Genomic DNA, 16,849 nt, shown 5'->3' with positions numbered 1-16,849 from the left:
AAAATAAAAAAATAAAAAAGTAACTGAGAATTAGATAAAAATTCATTCCATGCTTTTATAATTTCCTGCTTTAAAAACCTTCTTGAATTTTTCCTTTCTCCATCCCTCATGCTTTCATGCAATTCTTAGGGACAAATAAACCTTGATTCAAGTGATCTATATACCTTCCTAATTCACTACCTGTCCCGTTTCTACAACGATAAATGCCAACCCATCAACAATAATCATTTCCACAAACGCAAACCTCATAAATAAACTTATGGGTTACAAAGTTCTTGCCACTGAGCGGTTGTGCCTCAACTTTGAATTTACAATTGACCTACCTCTGCGGGCCTCTTTCTTCCCTTTTTATTTAAACAAAACGTATCTTTGTATTTATCAATATTAATCAATACACAACTTGTCCTATATAACAAAAGTAATATGTCCCTCAGGGCCAATCTTCTATGTACACTTGTTCTTCATTGATACTAAAAGCAAATTTTGCTAGAAAATGGGCTACCCTTATTCCCTTCTCTGTATGTATGTTGAACTGTCCATGAAGATTTTTTGCATAGAAACCCTTTGATGTCTTCCACTAACGAGGCCTCTTTCAACAAGCAAGTAAATGATGTTTTATGTAAATGTTCCGTTACTCTTAGAAGTTGCAATTATAAATCATGCAATAATTATTACATTTGGCCTTCAAATACGTTAGATAATAACTTTCTATTTTTGTGAAATGATCCCTGTTAGATATAAAATCAACAAGTGTCCAATCCATTGAAAACCTATTGCCAAGAATAAAAAGAAGAGATAAAAGATAAAGAAAATTGAGTGAAGTAGTTGGGATCCGACCAGGTAAAATGATGCATCTATAAGCAAATGAAATATTGTTACCATTCCATTTAAGTGGAAGCAGACAAGTTCTACCATTAGGAGTGGGAAAACTTTTAGGGTTTTGTATTTGGCTATGCCCCCATTACCTCTCAAATATGTGGTAAGTGTGTGGAGTCAAGATCAATTGGGTTAAATAACTATCCATATGTAATATTGACCCACTCAAAAATAAGTAGCACAAAGGCTATCACAAGTGCAGGAGGATGTCATGTAATAATTAGAAATAAAATTCATAAATCATCTCCTTGGGAAAAGTTATTTAAATCCCAACTCATATAAAATGGTGAAAAGTTTCACAACAAAATGATAATATGTACAATGAATGGAAGAGTGCAAAGAAAATAAAAATGGTACTAGTCATAGACTAGATTCATACTTTTGAATTTTTTATGAGTGTCAAAACGGAACATAAAAGACTAACAAATTAAAATTAACAATTAAGGATTCAACTACGCTAAATAATTTTAATTAATTTGAAAATTAAATAATAAACTGAAATTATTTAAATCCTAATTAACATTTAATCAATCTAAAATGTAATTATAATGCATATTTAATATAAGCTTAAAGAAACAAGAAAATAACTTAGACAAAATAAAATAAACAACAAAAATATGCCCAAACTTTTAAACCAAAAATTTTAAGAATATATTATAAATTTCAAATTGAAATTAAATAAAAAGTAATGAATAAAAAAAAAAGTCAAATGAATGAAAATAAAGATTAAAAGTAATCAAAGAAGTTCGACTGTAGCAACAATTAAACCTCTTAAAAAGCTCTTTAATAATTTTGTGCAACATTAAAGGGAAGCCCCCAAGAGAAAAATATGTGTGGCATGCGTTAAAGATCCAAAATGTTAAAGATCCAAAATGAAAAAACATGTGCGGCGTAGGTCAAAGTCCCATAGAAAATAATAAAAGTGTTGCCGTGTTGAAAGTGCCCCCAACCAAAATAAAAGTGTGCGGTGCCCTTTGATATATATATAATAATAAATGCATATATATATATATATATTGCTGTCCCCACCAGGTCAAAGTCTCCCCACTAACAATTACGTGCAGCATGTATCAACTAAAATGAAAAGCCCTCTTTACCTTCCGTCGTGAATGACCAAAAAGCAAAGGAAAAGTCTTTCGGGTCCCAGCGTATAACTTTTAATAACTTCTAAATTTTCAATTCTTTTGACCACTACATATAAAGATAAATCAAATAAAATATATATATAAATATATATATTATGCATGTAAAGAAAATTACTCAATTAAATCACAAGTTCTAAAATCAAGCATAAACTATGCTATTAACTAATTTAAATCATAACTTAGATATATTTATCTTAATATTTTTTTTATATAAAATCAATAATAATGTAATAAAATAAATAAAATATATTGATTTTAAATGTATAAAATATGCAATATTTCAACTCAATCAAATATTGAAGAGTAGTCTGGGAGTGGTGGATTGTTGGGCTAGGAATTTCTTACTTAAAGACGTGGAGGAGGTGGGGGTAGCGTACGAGGTGGGGGTAGTCTAGGAGTATTGAGTTGAGTTAATGGACCTTAGGTAATAGGTATATTAAAGATTTTTGGGCTTGGCGAGTGACCTCTTCATCCTGCAAACAGGCCAGACCAAAAGCAGCAAAAAGAGTATTAGGTTTGAACATGATAACTATTATCCTCAGATCATCTCTAAGCCTACCAAAGAAGGTAGTGATGTGAAACTCCTCAATAAACCCATTGATCATGTTGGATAGGATCTCAAACTGGGTTTGGTATTCCTCTATTGAGTATGTCTGGTGAAGTTTTGTGAAACCCAAATCGAATTCTCGTAGGCCGAAGGCCCAAAATAGACCTTGAGTGCCACCACAAATTCCACCCAAGAATGAACTGGGCTACAATCCATCAACCAATAATACCATGAGAGAGCCTTACCTTCCATATGGAAGGAAACAATATGCAATTTGTATTCTTCCGAAGTATTACAATAAGCGTAAAATTATTGGGTCTTGAGAATCCACTCTACGGGTTCCAAACCATCAAACCTTAAAAAATCTAGCCTAAGTGTCCAAGCCTGAATCCCTATATTTCTCTCAAACAGCGGATTACCATTGATTTTCATCACCAATACAAAAGAACCCTCATATAAAGTATTGGCCCTTGTTGTAACAGCCAATTGATTGTAGTTAGTTGCCAAATTACTAATATACTTCAGCACCATTTCCAGCAATTATTGTTGCCGCTTGTTCCTCTCTCAAATGAATTGTTTCACCCTTCAGAGTATACACTGCATCAGCAAGTTGAGCGTGACAAGTAGCTTCTACCATTATGCAGAAACCTGGTTTTGATACCACTTGTTATGAACATAGTAACAATAAATGTAAAACAGTAAATAACTTAAATACATTTTAAAATAGAGCGGTGCTACTTTACCATTCAGAGTGCACTACTCAAGCTGATCGTTAAGCGATTTTTTTTCACATTTTTTTAATATATTTAAATATTTTTAAAAGATAAAAAAAAATATACTAATACACTTAAAATCACTTTCTTAATTATTAAGTAAACAAAAAAATTATGACCAGCAGTCACTTTGAGGGAGCAAAAAGAAAGGACATAGTAGTCTTTTCTTTTGAAATAACCGAGTCCCAAAAGAAATGCAACAACAAACAAGCCCATGCACAACAGACGACTAAAGACCCATCCCATCATGGATTGACCCAATAAACTTGGTAAATAAAAAAACAGTACTAAAAGGAAAAAAAGGGTAAAAAGACAACCCCACACGTGACCAGACTCAAACATCCCACATTTTCCTGTGTATCCCACATGTACTACCCATAACACAATTGACCTTCACGGTAGCCTGTTTTGAACCACCATTGGATTGCTAGATCTCGATCACCCCATAGTTGCTGAGGTGGTGCTCCGTCCTATGCATAACCAAATTTGCCATAACTTTATATCGATTTGGTAAGAGACTTATATATCGATCGAGAATTGTTATAGTCATAAAACATTTACATAAAAGTAAATCCACAAACTAGCGTAGTTTCATGAGATCCATTAAATCTATTTTATAATAAAAGTAATTTTACAATTTGACGTACCATATCAAGCTATGTCAGTTTGTAAATTTACTTTTGTGTAATCCCTATGTAGCTAAAGTATTTTCCATTTCAATTTAGTTTAAAAAAGCTAAAATATTTTCCATTTCAATTTAGTTTAAAAAAAAATGTAGAGTGAACCACATAAATTTCAGATCAATCAGTTTATCAATTTTGACCAATCTCAGTTGGTCAACCCATGATCTCTTACAATCCTATGAAAATCAAGATCTTCAATTTAGTGGTCGTTTGGGGACCTAGAAAGTGTGAGAAAAAATGAGTTATGAAGTTTTGACCATGTTTTATTTCTCTTTGGGTCCACGTGCCATCTCCATGTTTTATCAAGTTTGTTCCTTTTGTTGAAATTACCCCATGAAACGCTTCAGGTTCCTACACTTCCTCCAGACAAGAAATTCACGGACAACTCATGAGCACAACAGTACAATATTTTTCTATTTTAAGTTGGTTACGATGAGTTGTAAAGAATATTCTTTGTTCTTTTTGTTGTTTTACTGCCTATAAAATGGCAAGGCATATTGTACATTTTAACATGAGAAAAAAGTTTCTTCTCCAATTCCTCAACCTTCGACTCTGCCTACACTCTGTTATTTGCTTTTTCATTCTTTTAGCACCAACTTTAATATGGTACCAGAGCTTTAAGCCAAACAAATTCTCAGACCAATAAACCATGCAAACCCCTCCCACTTAGGAAGCCAACCCCCAAAACAATACAAACATGCCAACCCCTCCCAATCCTGAGGGCAATCCACATCATTCAGCAAGTCCATATTTCCTGAGGGCAAGCACAAACATAGTGAGGGTGCTTCTTCGCCGCTAGTTCCTGAACTCCTCACAACTGAAAACTATGTCACCTGGGCTCGAACAATGTGGCATGCTTTCAACATCAAAAACAAGCTAGGATTCATCAATGGTAAACTTTCTAAACCCATTGATTCATCACATCCTCTATTCACTATGTGGGAACACTGCAATGACATGATCATTGCTTGGATTCAACACTCCGTTAGCCTTGAATACAGATCCCCCATTGCTCACGCTGATACTGCAGCAAACGTATGGAATGACCTTCGTGAACGCTTCTCCATCCAAAATGCTCCTCGCATTTTCCAACTCACGAAAGCCATTTCCTCTTTGGTTCAAGATGATGACTCTGTGAGCCTATACTACAACAAACTGAAAGGCTATTGGGATGAACTCGAGATTTATGAATCAATGCCAATCTACACTTGTGGCTCGGTAAAAGCTCTTATGAACTACCACCATCGCAATAAGGTGATGCAGTTTCTGATGGGACTGCAGGACTCATATGACTCCATTCGTGCCCAACTTTTGCTATATGATCCTGTTCCTACCTTGAATCGGATCCTTTCTTTAGTTCAACGAGAAGAAGAACACCGACAGCTCCATTCCCTTCCAGCTCCAGTCGTAATGGCCACACAAGGATCTTTTCCTTGAAATCAGTCCTCTGCTCTCAAAGACCGCCTATTTTGCTATCACTGCAACATCTCTGGACATTCCTTGGAACGGTGCTTCAGGGCGAATCCAAACCTTCCTATTTGTTCCCACTGTCGCAACCCCAGGCCACACCAAAGACAAATGCTATATATTACATGGTTTCCCTCCTAGACACAAAAATAGTTTCAATAATAAATTCTATTCTAATAATATTTCTCTTGATCAAGAGCAAGTTAACAATGGCTCACCTATTACTCAGGAGCAATACAGTCGGCTTCTTGCCTTACTAAAGCCAACACTGGAGTCTCCTACTCCTGCTGCAGTTAATCATGTCCAGACCATCGTTTCTGACCAAATAGCTACGTCAATGTCTGGTACACCACTTTTTTTTTTCAGCACTTACATGCCACAACATGTATCGACAATCCACACCATGGATTATCGACACTGGTGCTATAGACCACATGGTCTACAGCCCAAATTTTTTTCACACAACACCAAACGAGTCAATCATGTGGTCAAGTTGCCTAATGGCACCTCTACTACCACATTGAATCATGTGGCAGTAACCCATTGATTCATCACATCCTCTCTTCACTGTGTGGGAACACTACAATGACATGATCATTGCTTGGATTCAACACTCCGTTAGCTTTGAACACAGATCCACCATTGCTCACGCTGATACTGCAGCAAACATATGGAATGACCTTCGTGAACGCTTCTCCATCCAAAACGCTTCTCGCATTTTCCAACTCACGAAAGCCATTTCCTCTTTGGTTCAAGATGATGACTCTGTGAGCCTGTACTACAACAAACTGAAAGGCTATTGGGATGAACTCGAGATTTATGAATCAATGCCAATCTACACATGTGGCTCGGTAAAAGCTCTTATGGACTACCACCATTGCAGCAAGGTGATGCAATTTCTGATGGAACTGCAGGACTCATATGACTCCATTCGTGCCCAACTTTTGCTATGTGATCCTGTTCCTACCTTGAATCAGATCCTTGCTTTAGTTCAACGAGAAGAACAACACCGACAGCTCCATTCCCTTCCAACTCCAGTCGTAATGGCCACATAAGGATCTTCTCCGCGGAATCAGTCCTTTGCTCTCAAAGACCGCCTATTTTGCTCTCACTGCAACACCTCTAGGCATTCCTTGGAATGGTGCTTCAAGGCAAATCCAAACCTTCCTATTTGTTCTCACTGTCGCAACTCAGGCCACACCAAAGATGAATGTTATATATTACATGGTTTCCCTCCTAGACACAAAAATAGTTTCAATAATAAATCATATTCTAATAATATTTCTCTTGATCAGGAGCAAGTTAACAATGGCTCACCTATTACTCAGGAGCAATACAGTCAGCTTCTTGCCTTACTATAGCCAACACCAGAGTCTCCTACTCCTGCTACAGTTAATCCCCAAACCATCATTTCTGACCAAATAGCTACGTCAATGTTTGGTACACCACTTTGTTTATCAGCACTTACATGCCACAACACGTATCGACAATCCACACCATGGATTATCGACACTGGTGCTACAGACCACATGGTCTGCAGCGCAAATTCTTTTCACACACAACACCAAACGAGTCAATCGTGTGGTCAAGTTGCCTAATGGCACCTCTACTACCACTACCCACATTGGCGATATGCTTCTTTTGCCCCATTTAATTCTCAAAAATGTTCTATGTGTCCCAGATTTTTCTTTTAATCTTGTCTCTGCCAAATCACTAACCAAACACTCTAATTGTTGTCTCTCTTTTTTTTTTTTCGGACTCTTGTTACATCCAGGACCTTTCCTCTTGGATGACAACTGGACAGGGTAAAGTACATGATGGCTTGTATCACTTGTAGCTCCAGAAACCTGTCCCTACTGCTCTAAAATCTTTTTTTTCTGCTTTACTTCCCTCAAAATATGTCAATACTACTATTAATACAAAGTTTGTTGAATTTACTTTGTAGCAGTACCAGCTTGGGCATAGCTCCATGACTCAGCACGTTTTGAATGATATAAATGAAAATCATGTTAAGTTTTTGCTAGCAAAAATCCTCCTTGTAGTATATGTCCTTTGGCCAAACAACACAAATTATCTTTTCCTCAATCCATCACCAAAGTGAACAAACCTTTTGATCTTATATCAGCTGATATATGGGGTCCCAATCAAACACAGGCCAATGATGGCTCAAAATATTTCCTAAGCATTGTTGATCAGTTCACTAGGTTTACATGGATTTATTTATTGAAAGCTAAGTCCGAAGCATAGATTTCTCTCCAAAATTTTTGTTCACTTGTTGAAACCCAGTTTTAGACCACTATTAAAATCATTAGGACTGAGAATGGAGCCAAGTTTTCAATGCCTCTCTTTTATCAAAATAAAGGCATTCTACATCAACTTACATGTGTTGCCACCCCACAACAAAATGCCTTAGCCAAAAGAAAGCACCAACATATTTTAAACGTGGTGAGAGCATTAAAATTCCAATCCGGTCTTCCTATAAATATTGGAACGATTTTGCATTAACAGCAGTTTATTTGATAAATCGGACACCAACACCACTTCTTAGTTACAATCACCCTTTGAAGCCCTCTATCACACCAAACCTTCATATTCCCACTTGCGCGTTTTCGGAAGTTTATGTTTTGCCTCAACTCTTAGTCACGCTCGCCACAAATTTGACCCACGAGCTCGTAAGTGCTTATTCTTGGGCTATCTGTATGGTGTCAAAGGGTATAAATTACTCAACTTAACCACCCACCAAATATTTATTTCTCGTGACGTCGTGTTCCATGAGCACATTCTCCCGTTGCAACGTTCCACCAACATCATTCCAAACTCCCTTCACAAATTTCCTTCACAAACACTTGAGATCTCCCCTGCCTCTCCCTAACCTCAACCATTTCAAAACACGTTTTATCATTTAACAACAACCCCTGATACACCAATACAGCCAGATTCTCCTCCTAATATCATAAAAAACAACCCAGACCTCCCTAACTCAATTTCCTCCTCTAAAAATCCTGAACCTCAATCCATTCCCCGTCACTCAACTAGAACAAGACGTGCCCCTGCCTATTTGCATGACTTTCATTGCCAACAAGCGACTGCAGTTGTACCCCTCCAGTCGACACTCAAGCTGCAAGGTTCATCCTCTTCCTTGAGCACTTCACATGTTTTATTTCCTTTATCTTCATCTCTATCTTATAATTCTCTTTCACCACAATCTAAAGCTTTCACTACTTCCATATCCACAAACACTGAGCCCACATCTTACACCCAAGCCATCAAAGATCCCATTTGGCGTGAGGCAATGAAGCAAGAGCTCAATGCTCTTGAGCTTAATGAGACTTGGACCATTGTTGATTTATCCCATGAAAAGAGAACTGTTGACTGCAAGTGGATTTACAAATATAAATTCAAAGCAGACGAAACGATTGATCGAGCTAAAGTTTGCTTGGTCGCCAAAGGATTTACACAACATGAAGGCATCGACTTCCATGATACTTTTTCTCCGGTTGCTAAACTTGTATCCATTCGATGTCTTCTTGTAGTGGCATCTATAAAAGGATAGGATCTCCAACAGCTTGATGTGAATAATACTTTCCTATATGGCCAACTTGACGAAGAAATTTACATGCGACCACCTCCAGGACATCCTGCTGCAAAGACCAATCAAGTGTGTTGTTTGAAGAAAAGCCTTTATGGGCTGAGACAAGCTTCACGGCAGTGGAATGCCAAACTCACATCTTCCTTGACTGAATTCGGATTCATCTAATCCAAGGTTGATTATAGTTTATTCACCAAGTCTACAGCAAACTCATTCATGGCGTTACTCGTATACATAGATGACATAGTCTTGCTAAGCTTAGATAGCACTTCTACTACTGCTGTGAAGAAGTTTTTGGAAACCAAGTTCAAAATCAAGGATTTAGGGAGCTTGAAATATTTCCTTGGAATGGAGGTGGGACGTTCAAAGAAGGGGATACAGCTATGTCAACGAAAATACGCATTGGACATCCTTGTAGAAACTGGGATGTTGGCATCAAAACCGTCTCGCCTACCTATGGAGCCCAACATCAAACTAAGCAAAGATGAAGGTGAAGCCTTCAAAGACCGTGTTCTGTACAAAAAGTTAGTCGGCAAGCTCCTTTACCTCACACATACACGGCCGAACTTAAGCCAAAGTGTGCACTTACTCAGTCAATTCATGGAAGCATCTCGTGTCCCTCACTATGATGCAATCCTCAGAGTAATCCGATACATGAAAGGGACTCCAGGGCAGGGACTTTTCTTCCCTGCCAATTCTACACTTGAACTTATTGCTTATTCCGATGCGAGTTGGGCAAATTGTCCTGACACACGGAGATTGACTATTGGTTTTTGTGTTTTCTTAGGAAATTCTCTTGTATCTTGGAAATCCAAGAAGCAAACAACTATGTCAAGATCTTCTGCCGAATCCGAGTATAGAGCGATGACAACCGTGGTCTGTGAACTTACATGGTTCCGATACCTGCTTGATGATTTATGCATCAACGTGTCGAGGCCTACGACTTTATATTGTGATAATCTTGTAGCGATTCATATTGCAACAAATCCCATCTTTCATGAATGGACAAAGCACATCGAACTAGATTTTCATTTGGTTCGAGACAAAATATTAGATGGACAAGTAGTAACAGCCCATGTCCCTTCACATCTCCAAGTAGCAAACATGCTCACTAAGCCTTTACATTCTCCTGTATTCACTCGACTTTTGTCCAACATGGGAGTTATTAACATATACTCTACATCTTGCGGGAGGATGTTGAAATTACCCCATGAAACGCCTCAAGTTCCTACAGTTCCTCTAGACAAGAAATTCACAGATGACTCGTGAGTATAGCAGTAGAATATTTTTCTGTTTTAAGTTAGTTATGATGAGCTGTAAAGAATATTCTTTATTCTTTTTGTTGTTTTGCTGCCTATAAAATGACAAGGCATATTGTACATTTTAACACAAGAAACAAATTTTCTTCTCCAATTCCTCAACCTTCTACTCTGCTACACTTTCATTCTTTCAGCACCAACTTTAATACCTTTCTCTTCCTACTCGTAGTGAACAGGTGAAAAAGTATAATATTCCGAGAGTTAAATGCAAGCAAGATGATTTCAGATTTTTTATTTGAGAGAATCTCTTATCTGTTTTCATATTGGTTGTTCCTTTGAGGCCTCCATTGGGTCTCATTTCTGGATTTCGAAGATGGCTTTCAGCCTTTGTTTTATGTTGAATTGGATGGAACCAAACGGATTTGACTCTTGAGATTTAATTAGGGGAAAAGAAAGGCTCTCCATTGCAGCCTTAATTTTTTTGTGGTGAAGAACCATAGCTAGTGGGATGGATATTTGTATAGTCTTAAATTACTTTTGCTTGTTTTATTTGAAGCAAAACGGATCGGGAAATACTCTTAGACACAAAAATATTATATAAAAATAAGGGTGGTGCCATTTCCACCGCTTGGAACTCCTCCTAGTCATTTTAAATTCTTTTTTTTTTTTTTTTACTTTTTTTACATATATATTTTTAACACATTTAAATATTTAAAAACATTCATAATATTATTAAAAAAACACTTAATCATTAAGCAAAAAAATAATAAAAAATTTTTTTAAAAAAAAAAGCACAGCATTAACTTCCAACAGTAAGAGTAGCATTTTTCCAAAAGTAATCCCACAAGCTTACATGGCTTGATCTAATTTAGCAGATTATAAAATTACTTTTATGATAAAGTAAATCTAACAGATCAAATAAAATTATGTCAACTTGTAAAATTACTTTTGTATAATCCATTTGTGACTATAGCAGTCCTCAAATTGATTTACTACGTTCTAAACATAGGGAAGATCATTAACAAGAAATTTAGAGGGAAAAAAACTGCCATTCTACCTTCCCCCAATATCCGATAAAACCTCCCTCTTCGTTCACAGAGTTCCAACACATACATTAGGAGCACTGGTACTAACCAGGATAGTTCAATGCATACGAATTCTTAAGGGCAAAAAATAAGAAAAACTACATACACCTTACAGGAAGAGAAATTTTGAAAAACGAAAATAAATAGAAAAACGAAAACACTTGGATTGCATCCGCATCATACCCCATAATCATATAAAATCAGTGGGGTCATCCAAGGTTAAGTTATGGTACATAAACAGCTTGTTGGCAGCCAAGCCACCATCTATATTTTGAAAGGATCAGCCTTTTATTTGTAAAAGGAACACTTGAGTCTTCAGAAAGAAAATTTGCCTTCTGTCTGAGAACCTTATATCTCGCCGTTGGAGTTGGTCTCCGTGGCAGTTGGACCCTTTGTGACAGCTTCCAAGATGCCACTCCTTTTTTCTTGGCAAAACCATAGGTCCATATTCCCTTCATTTTGAGTCATTTCTTCACCTCATCTCCGACCTCAGGTTGCTCAATACTCTTCACAGTTGACAGATCTACTGCCTTAAAACTGGTGGTTAATTCAACCATCTCCTGCTGTGCCACATAAATATATAATAAGTGAAGCAACCAAAACAAAATCAAAGATCAGTAGTACAGAAAACACATGTATAGGCTTAAGACTTAAGTAAAACTAAAATAAAGCACCACCACAAAGGCCCATTCTATGGAACAGAATAAGGTCAACACCCGTTAGAAAAATCTCATTGGTACAACACTCCACGCTATGCTACTTGTATAAAGAACCTTCTTTATTCTTTGATTATTTGTAATCAAGAAGAGAATCTCAAGACAAACAATCCCACTGTTAGTCAATTGGTCCAGACAGAACATATGATTCCTAATCCACCACCTCCAATTACTTCAACAAGGTCCCGCATTAAATGCACTCATTGACAAGCTCGAATAAGAACAGAAAAGTGAACAACAAATTTACTCGTTAGGATAAATGAAGCATGAGGAAATAAGGCAAAACCTGCAGATTGTAGCGGGGTATAAATTCCCTCATCCTCTTCTCTAGCATCATCTTCTCGCGGCTTTCATAAAAATCGAAGTCATCCAATATGGATGTCTTGGACATATTGTTCTTAAAAATATTCAACATTTCAATACCCTGGGGAAATCTCACCTAGGAATGAAAGACAACAGAAATAAGCAACTTGTGCACACGTTCATTAAAAAAACTAAAAACTAGAAAACTAAAATATGTGGCTAATAGTGAATTACACATACCTCCTGTGTGTCTCGACTGTTGGTAACTGGCTTGTTGTCATTATTCTCAAGTAATATTTGCCGTAAATGCAGATTCGGAACATCTTTTATAATATGCCACTTAACAGGGAAATAACCATTCCATTTGTCTTGCTGCCAGAAATCCATGCTCTTATTAAAATCAACTCGACCAATCATCTCTGCTATCCCACAGAACTGGCCACTCGCATTAACCTGAACCAGACAAACAAAAAATTAAAAAAGGCATTAGTTTCTTTTTTGGGGAACAACAGGTGTACAGAGTGGAAACTCATGAACTAGAATCAAGTTACTCTAAGAGCATACCGAAAAGAAAAGAAACACTGGGCACTTGCTGCCTTTCTCCACCGTCCTCTCTTGGGCATCTTGGTATGCACTATCCAGCCTCTTATTCCCATTAGGAGTACTAGCCCATACATTGTACTTGATGCTCTTATGAATATCATCTTCACTGTAAGATTTGATAACAAAGAAAAATGCCTGATCGTATTTGGACGGAAAGTCGGGAAGGTTATATTGATTTGTGCTGATGAGAGAGGTTATGCTGCAACTGTTTCCATTCCCATCAGTACCCAGTGAATCAGCGGCACCTCCAGAAATCAGCATGCCTTTTGCATTGGCTGTTCTAGGGCCATGGTTCTGCTCATCAAGCAATCCAATATCACTAACTCCATTAGTCTTGCTTCTTGATTTCAACTTCTCACTGCCACCCCAACCCCGCGCATTTGCTTTTAAATTAACTGGGTTGTTTGAATAGAGCACTCCACTCTTCTCTTGAGTATTGGCTACAGATTTTGCAATGGGAAAGTAACCATTGGCATCTACATCCAACTGGATAGATGAGCCATGAGGCAAGGCCTAAAAATAATTACAAAATTCAGTAACATTGCCTGAGTAGGAGAGGACATGCTAAAACAGAGCACAAATGCCAAAAAACCTAGACTACCTTGTTCACTGGTTTTAGGTGTTTGTGATTGCCGTCACCTGATAAGACACAACAATGGCCAGTAACTATTAATATCAAATAGATTACTAAACTCAGTAAAAGATTTAGAAAGAGGAGAGTGAGTATTACTTGGGGCAGATAAATTATGCTTAGGGACTGGAACTTCTGGAACTCCAGCATAGTTATTTCCAAACAATCCATCTCCAACAAGAAGAGATGGATCCCACATGTAGGGTGACGGTCCCAACTTCCCAAAAGGAAGAGAAGCAGGATAATAACCAGGTGAGGCAGTAGGTGGTTGAAACATTGGTGGATATGCCTGTTGATCAACGTATTGCCCATTGACGCCAATTGTCGATAGGGGCAAATACGGAGTATAACCAGGCGGAAATCCTGGCATGCAGTAGACAAAAGATCCATTATCTGCTTGAATGACCTAAATGAAGCAAAAGTGAAAATAAGTCTGACTTGTTATGCAATTTCTAATTGCAAAAGCATGATATTTGCAGCATGCTATCATCATACAGGGAAAACTCAAAAAGCAAAAACAGAAATCAAGGTGACATATGAATGGTTTTTTTTCTGAGGGGTAGAAAGCAGATCAAAGACAAATTACAGACTTCAGACCATTAGTCACGAGAATTCAGGAAAAATATCAAGATAATTACAGGATATTGAAGTTCCATTCCATCACCACCAACATAGTATCCTTGGTTGTCCAACTCTCCATAGAAACCGTGATAACCTGTCAACGTGTTAATGTAAGATATGAAGACATAAATACTGAACCAATTAAAGAAAAAACAATACTAATAACAGCAAACTGTATCTAACTACCCACAGCTAACCTGGATAGTAGTGACCATAATAGCCACTGGTTGAATAAGGCATGCCTTGATAAGTAGCAAGGGAGTCATGGTCAATTTCACTTCCTTTTATACTTCCTGTTGTAGCTCCCGCAGATGATATACATGATGCTGCATCAAATTGTGAGCCCGTGTCTTTCGAAGGAGCCTAAAATTATGTACCAACGTTAACAAACCAGTTTTAGGGAAAGGAAAGACTCCCTTTTTTACAAATATATATATATATTTAAAAAAAAAAAAAGACAGAGAAAATATCCAATTTTGAGAAAATTATTGATGGAGAAAAGATATAAAAGAATGCTATAATACTCAGTACAGCACCACTTATGTCCTTAAAATATCATAGAATGAAACTTGTAAAAGCCTATTATGCATCTTCAATTACCCTGAAAATTCCTAGGTCCAGAAAGTGAGGAATAATTTTGGTTTAAACCCCCAAAATTGGAATATGGAAACTTGATTTCTTTAGAAGAAGATGAAGGGAAGAAAACAAGACTTTCGTATAAAACGAGGCTTGGAAAAACTGGAAAGAAGCATATATAAGTATAGCTCCTACTATTTGAATTAGAACTTCAAAGTAAAGATTACTTCGTGAGGTTTGGGATTTTGAGATTACCAGGTTGGTACCAGCGAGCTCCATAGAAGGATCAGCAACACTTTTAACATTCTTCGTCATCCCTTCTAGTATACGTAAGTCTGAATCTGATGGGAAAAGACAAACAAACAAATAAATAGTCAATCAGCAATAAAAAGAACTTATAAGTGTGAATTAATGCATCAATATCCGTAAGAACAATTAGCACAAAACACAATAAACCGAAAAAGACGCCAAGAGCAACATATATATATATATATATATTTATACACACATATGCATCCGTACATATATACATGTGTCTGTGCATAATCTCGATTAAAGGGTCCTTTAAACAGGGAAAAATATCCTAAAATCCTAAAAGAAACAACTGGTGTTAAAAGGAGTTTTGATTGAATTCAGGTAACCCTTTTTGGAAAATCTTTAGACCAGCAGCTACACTACAGTAGATTCGCAAAGAAAGATCTCCCAAGACAAACTCAAAAAGCTCACCGGAATTGTGGCGGTCGCCGTGGGAGGAGTAAGCAAAACCCGAAACGCTAAGAAATGAATGCTTCGAGAAGGCTTGCAGATTCAGAATTGTGGTAATTTTTTTGTCAGCGGACCGAGAGAGAGAGAGAAAGAGAGAGGAAGTTGAGAGGGAAAATGGTGGGATGATGACTCATGTCTCCATTGAAAAAGGAATATTGCTCTTTTTATTTCATTTTTCCATCTTTTTTTATGTTTACAAAATCGACGGTGGTGAGGCTTCCACGTCACCAACGCGTTCTTGTTCCTTTGTATACACCTGTTCACAAAATAGAGTGGCAAGGCAGGCATGCAGCCACCGACTCGTCCGACAAGTGTTAAAAAAAATGGTTTTTTTTATGTATTTTTAAATATTTAAAAATAAATAAAATTCACAAAATTAATAAAGAAATATTTACTTATTAAAAGAAAAATAAAAAAAGAGTAAGAAAAAATACTGACCCATTATCGAGATCACAAGTATTTCTCCACAAAATTTATTTATTTTTTCAAATCTAATTTTGATTCAAATTAAAAACAGTAAATCCTATAAGCTTGAGTTGAATCAATCTCTTTTGGATAATCATCTTATTATTATAATTTTTTTAAATTTTTACATAAAATATAATAAATAATTTAACTTTTTTAAATATTAAAATAATAATAATTTTAAAAAATAATATTCTAATAATAATTTATTCAACTTTCATCTAAAATCATCTCATCTCATCTCATTATCCAAACTGTATCTTAATTTAGAGCTATTTGCCTTTGAATTTGAAAGTTTAAAAATTATTTTTAATAATCTAAATTTTTTTAAAAAAATATTATATTTGGTAAATTTATAAAAAGTGGTCTAAGTATTTGAAAAAAAATGCTAAAAGTTCACTTTTTTATAAATAAAAAAAATCAAATTGAAACTTTTTATTGAAAAGCTCTTACAGACAACTCTGTATCAAAACAAACTACAATAATTAATTATAAAAATGTTTTAGATGCATGTTTTCCAAACATTATGACTAGTTTGGTTACCAAATATCAAACTATCTCATCTCATCTCATTTTATTTTATCTAATAATTACAACTTTTTTAAATTTTTACACAAAATATAATAAATAATTCAACTTTTTCAAATTCTAAAACAAAACTAATATTAAAAAATCATATTATAATAATATTTTATTCAACTTTTAACAAAATATCTCATCTCATCTCATCTCATCTATACTGTAT

The 16,849-nt window shown here is 36.1% G+C and overlaps 2 protein-coding genes across 3 annotated transcripts; one reads left to right on the top strand and one right to left on the bottom strand.

Annotated features, from left to right (window-relative positions):
- The first annotated feature begins 9,296 nt into the window (after nt 1-9,296).
- LOC122298910 (uncharacterized mitochondrial protein AtMg00810-like) lies at nt 9,297-10,349 on the top strand. Its single transcript, XM_043108754.1, has one exon. It carries the CDS (start codon nt 9,297-9,299, stop codon nt 10,347-10,349), a length of 1,053 nt encoding a protein of 350 aa, XP_042964688.1.
- A 1,019-nt stretch (nt 10,350-11,368) lies between these two features.
- On the bottom strand, nt 11,369-15,785 carry LOC122299435 (YTH domain-containing protein ECT4-like). 2 transcript variants are annotated; one of them, XM_043109719.1, is made up of 10 exons: nt 15,601-15,785; nt 15,130-15,215; nt 14,496-14,661; nt 14,316-14,392; nt 13,777-14,083; nt 13,648-13,685; nt 13,008-13,559; nt 12,684-12,896; nt 12,427-12,579; nt 11,369-11,987 (listed from the first exon to the last, which is right to left on the bottom strand). In XM_043109719.1, exons 2-10 carry the CDS (start codon nt 15,187-15,189, stop codon nt 11,889-11,891), a joined length of 1,665 nt encoding a protein of 554 aa, XP_042965653.1. In that variant the 5' UTR covers nt 15,190-15,215; nt 15,601-15,785; the 3' UTR covers nt 11,369-11,888. The 2 variants fall into 2 exon arrangements, with proteins under 2 accessions (XP_042965653.1, XP_042965654.1); XM_043109720.1 differs by having other exon boundaries at nt 11,369-11,984.
- Between the last annotated feature and the right edge of the window lie 1,064 nt (nt 15,786-16,849).

The sequence above is a fragment of the Carya illinoinensis genome, chromosome 16, assembly GCF_018687715.1.
Source record: "Carya illinoinensis cultivar Pawnee chromosome 16, C.illinoinensisPawnee_v1, whole genome shotgun sequence".
NCBI classification, from domain to species: domain Eukaryota; kingdom Viridiplantae; phylum Streptophyta; class Magnoliopsida; order Fagales; family Juglandaceae; genus Carya; species Carya illinoinensis.
The sequence above is the reverse complement of the archived record's forward strand: the minus strand, read 5'-3'. Positions and strand labels throughout refer to the sequence as shown.